General features: G+C 47.4%; 1 protein-coding gene across 5 annotated transcripts in view; it reads right to left on the bottom strand.

The window, feature by feature from the left end:
- Positions 1-6,119, bottom strand: part of hdac5 (histone deacetylase 5) — a 47,780-nt gene extending 41,661 nt beyond the window's left edge. For all 5 annotated transcript variants that reach the window (XM_031575224.2, XM_031575229.2, XM_031575233.2 and 2 more), the window contains exon 1: positions 4,919-6,119. In XM_031575224.2, the coding sequence (XP_031431084.1) occupies positions 4,919-5,033 (115 nt within the window). In that variant the 5' untranslated portion in view covers positions 5,034-6,119. The remainder of the gene's footprint in view (positions 1-4,918) is intronic.
- Between the last annotated feature and the right edge of the window lie 1,523 nt (positions 6,120-7,642).

The raw sequence follows: 7,642 nt of genomic DNA, 5'->3' as shown, positions 1-7,642 counted from the left end.
CCACCCCAATGCCACGTACTTGGTTTACACCTTGCTTTTTGAAAGACCGGGGCAGGTAATTTTTTTGCTGTTTTTAAAAAGCTTATTTTCCCTGAGAAAATGAATGAGATAAATAGTTGTTTGCCCAGAGGCAGCTGAGCTTCTTCAGTAACTTTGCCATTTTGTAACATTTAAAAGAAGGAAAAACTCCCTTTTAACAGGAAGACACCTTCAGCAGAACCTCAGCTTAGGCTTATCAGATAAATATGTATTTGTCATCCAACAGCTGGTAGGAGAGTCAAATCCGTCTTGTGTAAAGTGAAGTCTTAGCATCCACGTAATTGCATAGGTTACAATATGCAACGGCAGGCTGCTGCTGCTGCTGCTGCTGCTGCTGCACAATCACATTCACATCTCTGGTTACATGTCTATCCCCTCTTCACTGATTGAGGATCGTAGCTCCCTAATATTGTGGTCAGGGGCCGGAGAAAGTGGCCATCCTTTATCCTTTACCCCCCCCCCCCCCCCCCCCAAAAAACAAACAAAAAAAGGACACCCTATCCTTGGATCTAACCCACATGAGGCCTGGTAAACAACGTGACGTGAGAGAGCTCAATATAGCACTGGGATGCCAGGGAGGGGTTCGAGGGTTGACAAGTGATATTGGGGGGGGGTTTGAGAGGAGGCTAAGTTTAGGAGTGTCATATTTTAGCATCCCAATTGGAAGAAAACACACTCGCTCCACCACGCAAATAATCCCCCTGGTGTTCCTCACTGAGTCTCTCTGTCTCTCCCGTTACCGGGGTTCGGACGGGACTCGAAATGCATCTTTCAGGCGGGCTCCCACCGAGCCTTCTCACTGAACCTCACCTCTGAGTGAACCGGAGCGATTGTAACGGAGACCGTGGTGGTGACGACTGCGCTGCGACTAGCGTCTCGGATGTCTCCGATCGTGGGTGAACACTGGAAGAAGCAAGGGCTTGCGGGCGGTGGCGGTGGAAGGGACTTTTCCGACAAGCGAAAGGCATTTCGACCACAAAAAGGGGAAAAAAAATAAAGCAGCCCCTGTTTCCCATGCCTTCAGTCTCGAGTTTGGCCACACACATAATTATAGACCTAGAGGACAGTAAGGCTGGCCAGCTGAACCCAGAGGCCTTGGTCACTGCAAAGGGGAATCGTATGTGTGCTATTAGAGCGACGGACTCTGACACAGTTCTGGTCCCTGATCTGTTCTGGATCTGCACCACATCAGTCCAGACCCGTTTCAGAATTATGAAGCAGAATGGAAGTATGCAATATGCACTACAGACTTTCCCCACTGACAATGCTTGATAATCCTTCACAATACCTTTATCCCTCATCCCTCATAATCAGATGATGGAGGACTTTCATGACACATTTGTAAGATGAACAGTACTTGCCATCTTTAATGTGTCTATGAAGTGGTTACTGGACTTAATGATGGATAAAAAAAAAGCAGTACAAGGCTCTGATAATAGAAATAGACTGTGTATGATTAAACTAATTATATGTATAGGATATGCTGTATAGTTAGAAACAAAAATCCATACAGTGTACCATGCTGATTACTCAATGTGCTATTCAATTTGTATGTGTTACATGCAACTACAGTATGTTGCAGGGGTAAGTGAGGTTTTGTTGAGGCAAACATCGATGACTTATTAGGTCTTAACCCTGACTGACAAACATTCTCATTTATCTATTAGGGTTTTTGACAGTCTTCATTTGTCATTTCTCTCGAGTCAACTACCTTAACCTGGGTTTTTGTACATCAAACATTATAGAAAATGGCGTGCCAATCCACATCAATGTCCACTGCAAAACAGTGTGTGATCGAGGCACTAACACTGCACAAAGAGGCTACCTGAGAGAAAGAGAAAGAGACAAGTATTGCAGAATGAAAGACAGAGAAAGACAGATCTGTAGGTGACCTTGTCCCTGTCTGTGGCCCTCCTCCTCATACGAAAACATCACTGTGGTGTTGTTCTGGCAATCAGAGGGGAAAATCAATGATGGGCCTCTGTGTCCCAACCACAGTGCCAGAGCCCACTTTGACAACCCGACACCACACAAAACAAACAAACAAACTGGTAAGACACTGGGAGGAAGTGACAGACCAGGAACCAGCCAATGGCCTGCTTTCCAGTAAATGGTGTCATCGGACAAATCGAAGAATCTGTCTCTAGACCAGACTTGGCCATGATCCAGCCCAGAACTAGCTACTGTCTGACTTACCAGTCTTGAACTCAAGCGTCTGTTCAATGCAAGGCATGACTTAGCGTTTATATACCTCCACAAAGAGACTATACCATCCAGTACAAATCTGACCCCTACATAAAGCTGTACTGGTGTCAATGCAAAGAAACAGCTGGAATCCAACACAAAACAAAACAAAAACACAGACTTCATTTTTGTACACGTTTATCAGATCACTCATCGTTTTTTTGTAAAAGCTCTGAGACAGGGCCCGTATAGATTTATTTTGAGATAGATTTGGATATTTAATCCCCTTAAATCTGGCTTATGGGGTCAGAGGGCTGGATCGCTCATTAATGAAGGGAAGATAGAGACCCGGGTTGAGGCAACAATCGGTCACCCACGCTGCACTGCTGTGCATCAGTAATCCACCTAATCCATAACCATTTGCCCGAATGCGAAGCTGCCGGTTTCCATTGCATAATCAAGGGGCTTGCTTAATTAAAAGCAGCCCATATGCCCAAGGTAGTCTACATCCAACCACCATCCAAGAGAACAGCTGGCTCAGCTGGCCCAAATCTGGCCCAAATCTGGCCCAATTCTGGCCCAAATCTGGAGTTTTCAGCTTTGTGTGATGACTTGGCCATATGTGCTCTTATTACAAGTAGATCCCTCAGTCGTGCCCCGAACAATACAGATATCAGATCAGAGAGCTGATTGTAAGTGCACCCTCAAGTACATGAGTATAGATAGGGGGTTCCTGGAAGGGGCTAGCACTATACATACAGCTGTTTGTGCATGAGTATAGATAGGGTGTTCCTGGAAGGGGCTAGCACTAGTATACATACAGCTGTTCGTGCCAGGCAAACAAACATACCAACCAAGACTAATGAGAGCACATGTCAACATGTATGTCATATTAGTGCCAGTACATACTCACAGCGTGTAGGTCCTGTTACATAACACACATACACACACTTACACACACACACACAAATATACAGCTACAGAGAGCCTGGTTCAAATGGAACACAGACCATAAAACACAAAAGAGATGCCATTTTGGGTGACGACAGGGATGTGTGACTGCGTTAACACGCTGGAAAATGAACATTAGGTGAGGGCAACAGTTAGTTCCTTTTCCTGCGATGCGTTGTTAGGCCCGACAACAAAGACCCCTAACACTGTGGAGCTTTAAATGGTTTCTCTGATTACCATGGCTCTGCTTCAAAAATACCTCATCCACTTAAATACCTAAGCCAGTTCTCCTGTGTTACTGGCATACAACAATAGACCTCTTTTACACGAGCCGGTAAATAAATAACTGCAAATGCAATCCAACGTTTTTAGTCTCCCACTGTTGCATTCAAGCACATGAAGACATAACTGCAACTGCGACTGCTGGGGCCAGATCTGTTCTGGGGTCAGTAGCTAATACTGGGGTCAGGTTTTCATTTGTGGCTAAGAACAAAAACTAAATCCTAATATAATGACCCAGCGTTTCCTTTTCTTGTGTTGTATGCACTGTCCACGTCATCATGGTGTAAGGCTGAAAATGCGCTGAACGCTGAATATCTTTTTTAAACACCCTGAACAGACACCTTCTTAACACTATCTTGACACAGCAGTGTGAAAAAAGAAGCAGTCATAATTGGCTACTCTTCAGGTCTGCTTCAGCCACTTTAATCAATCTCTATAAGGGGCTGAGGATTGGCAGCGGCAGGAACGCGTGAGCGGACGAGCGGACGGACAAGCGGACAGGCTAACACGGAAACGCCGCAGGAACAGGGAGTTATTTGAACAGGTGTCAGGTAAACAAGGCGAAGCGTGTGCGCTGTGCAGGAGCAAGGGAAGAAGAGAAGGGAAGGAGGGGAGGAGAGAGAAAAAAAAGGGAAGCAGCACAGGAGAGCGAGAGCGCCCACGCAGCTCTCTCTCCGCTGCCTGGGCCCCCGTGTTGACTCAAGCACAGGAGAGCGATGGACCGACCTTGCAGGTCTTTGACGGAAAACCATGACGTCAGTGCTGACGAAGACAAACAACACACACACACACACACACACATACACACCAGATTCAAAAACTTGGCTAGTCCCAAAATGGAGCAACTGATGTTTGCTCTCGGGGCCCCAGTATTTCAGACAAAGGTCCTAAAACACACTTCACGTTTCCTAATTCAGGACTGCGTGAAAAAGGCTGAACGTGAGCCACGGCTGATACTGGCTCCATTCACTGACTGTCTCTACTCTACATTTGGATTGCTGTAGACAGGGACAGACACAAGATTTTCAATGAATGACTAGAAAGAGAAAGGGCAGAGTGAAAACATCATTCTCTGTCTTTCTCTCTCTCCCTCCCTCTCTACCTCTCTCTCTCTCTCACACACTACTCTGTTGGTAGAAAGAGCCTGTAGGAAAGGAAACTAATGCTCTCTAAGGGTTCCTATATCAGCACCGTCACAACCACAACCACCCCCCTACGCTCACTCCAAAACAAAAGCATACTGAGACATGACAACATCAACCACCAGCCACAACAATACTCAACTGTCTAAACCAGACGTTTCCAAAAATAATACACAACAACTACTTCATGACGCCACGCTACATAATAATATCAGTCTCCTAGTTGACGGACTGACTGACAGCCGCCACCACTACCACCACCACCACCACCAACCAACCACCCCCATTGCACATGATTCCCCTTTTCGACTGAGGCTCACCGGTGCTGGGCATTGTGGACACACGGGCCTTGGAGAGAAGCTCCAGGGACTGTTCCCTGCTGGAGACACTGTCGGAGGAGAAGCAGGATTCCGTCTCGTAGATCGTCTGCAACATCGCGCACAGTCCCGGCACGATGGGCCTCCAAAAGCATGCCAGTGTCAAAGTGCTCTTACTCCACGCACCTCAAAAATCTGTGTGTAAAAAAGAACTACCAAAGAGAAAGTCTCTCTGCAGGCCCCAATGTGCTATGAACTAACTAACTCCGCTGACTCCGACAATCCAAATCAACTAGTCAGTCGCACAAACAGTCTGACAGGGGATTGTGCTGTAACGGGGAAAAAAGAATGAATCTTCAAAAGTCTCTCTGCAGGCCCCAATGTGCTATGAACTAACTAACTCCGCTGACTCCGACAATCCAAATCAACTAGTCAGTCGCACAAACAGTCTGACAGGGGATTGTGCTGTAACGGGGAAAAAAGAATGAATCTTCACTTCAAAAATGCACAGCATGCTTCATGCGCCTTCTGTCTCGTAAGATACTTTGATGTAGGAAATGACACATGGCCATCCCTTTAACTTTCATGGCCAAAAAACAAACAGAAGACGTCCAAATAAAAACAGTTCATCCATCAACAAAAAAAACAAACGAGCTAAATTTCCTTAAAGGGGATCAAGACCCTGCGGAGATTCTATTATAGCGCCACAGGAAATATATCTTCAGCCAAAACAGAGCTACAAAGTTACAATCCAAAACATCCTCCACAGTCCTGCTCTGCCTTTGGGGAAGGAGGTGGGTAGCGTCGCCGCGGAGACAGGCAGCCCGGCTGAAACAGGTATTGCACAGGACTTGACTCAATGAGAGGGACGAATGCAAGTTACTCCTCAGCTTTGGTGGGGGTACAAAAAAAGACAGAAAGCTCACAGCGCATAAGTCCCCTGAGCACGAGAGGAGTCTCTGCAGAGCGACTCAGTTCTGGTCAGAGTGAACACAGACGCAGCCACAAGTGAGGAGCGAGAGAGGGAAAGAGAGAAAGAGAGAGAGAGAGAGAGAGAGAAAGGGGAAAGAGAGAGAGAGCCAGACCTTAAGTAGATCACTGGGAGACTGTGCCAGATGACGCACCTGAGAACAGGAGAGTGAGTGAGAGGTAGAGAAACATATATCAAGAGAGATAGAGAGAAAGAAAGAGAGAGTGCTGGCCTCCTCCTCCTCCTCCTCCCCCCCTCTTTCTCTCTTGTTCTGCGTCTCGCGTTTCCTCCTCTTCTCTTCTCTGTCTGCGGATCGGCACGCGTGCCGTGGGTCGCACGCAGACCCGAGAGCAAGAGAGCTGGTCACCGTGGAGACGGCAAAGCGAGCAAGGAGCGTTCCAGCCTCAGTGGGGGGGGGGCTCTACCCGTTCACTCCCCTCTTATCTGGTGTACAGAGTACCTATGTGTCAAAAGTCTGTCTCTTCTTGTGTTGCCTTCTTAGTTGTGTGGCTTTTTGCATGCAGGTTGCGTCGTTTGTGCCGCGTTGCTCGTTGCGAATGTCGGACCCACACTCTCTCTCTCCCTCGGTCCTGCTGGATGTGGAGACGCCGCAGAACGGCGGAGTTTACAAACACGGCGCTCTCTCTCTCTCTCTCTCTCTCTTACACATACACACACACACTGACACTCTATCTCTCTCTCACTGGTTTGCTTGCTCGCTCACACACTCTGCTCACAGCAGTCTGGAAATAGAAGAGGCAAGGCAGTCCAGAGAGGCGGGGTCTGGCTATAAATAGAAGCGGGAGAGCGGAGAACTGAGAGAGAGGGCGCACAGAGAGACGAGAGGAGGAGAGGAAGAGAGGGGGAGGAACTGGAGGGGAGAAGAATGGGGGGAGAGGAGGAGGAGGAGGAAGGGGAGAGGGAAACGGAGGGAGGAGGGAGAAGGGGGGGAGGGGGAGGATGGTTGCTCATGCAAATAACAAGGAGCCAATCATGAGCTGATGAACCTTTCCCAGCAGCCAATCAGAGTGTGTGTGCTTGAGTGTGTATGTGTGTGTGTGTTTATTTCTGTGGGGTGGGGAGGACGGAACCACTGCTACAGCCCTTCGTGACAGAACCAGAGTACAGGAAAGCTAACAGCTAACACCTAACAGCTCATACTGAAACAGTAGACACACACTCTCTCTCTCTCTCTCTTTCTTTCTTTACCTCTCTCTCTTTGTATCACAGTAGACACACAAACTCTCTCTCTCTTTCTATACCTCTCTATCTCTGTATCACAATAGACTCAAACACTGTCTCTCTTTCTTTACCTCTCTCTCTCACTCTCTCTCTCTCTCTTTCTTTCTATACATCTCTATCTCTGTATCACAATAGGCACACACACTCTCTCTTTCTTTACCCCTCTCTCTCTCTCTCTCTCTTTCTTTACCTCTCTCTCTGTGTATCACAGTAGACACACACACTTTCTTTCCTCTTCCCCTCTGTCTCTCTGTGTATCACAGTAGACAGACACACACTTGCTCTCTCTTTCTTTCTTTACCTCTCTCTCTCTCTGTATCACTCGCACTCTCCTGAATGCATTGGGTCACTGACCGACATGTTAGCAAACACAGACATGCAAGCAGACACAAGGACACCCACACACACACACACCCACACACAAACTCAGACACCAGATGCAAGTTAATATATAAAGAAAGCCAGAGCAACCTGTGTGATTACCAGTGGGCTCTGTATCAGCATGCCCATGGGCT

The sequence above is a fragment of the Clupea harengus genome, chromosome 1 (assembly GCF_900700415.2).
Source record: "Clupea harengus chromosome 1, Ch_v2.0.2, whole genome shotgun sequence".
NCBI lineage: Eukaryota > Metazoa > Chordata > Actinopteri > Clupeiformes > Clupeidae > Clupea > Clupea harengus.
The sequence above is the reverse complement of the archived record's forward strand: the minus strand, read 5'-3'. Positions and strand labels throughout refer to the sequence as shown.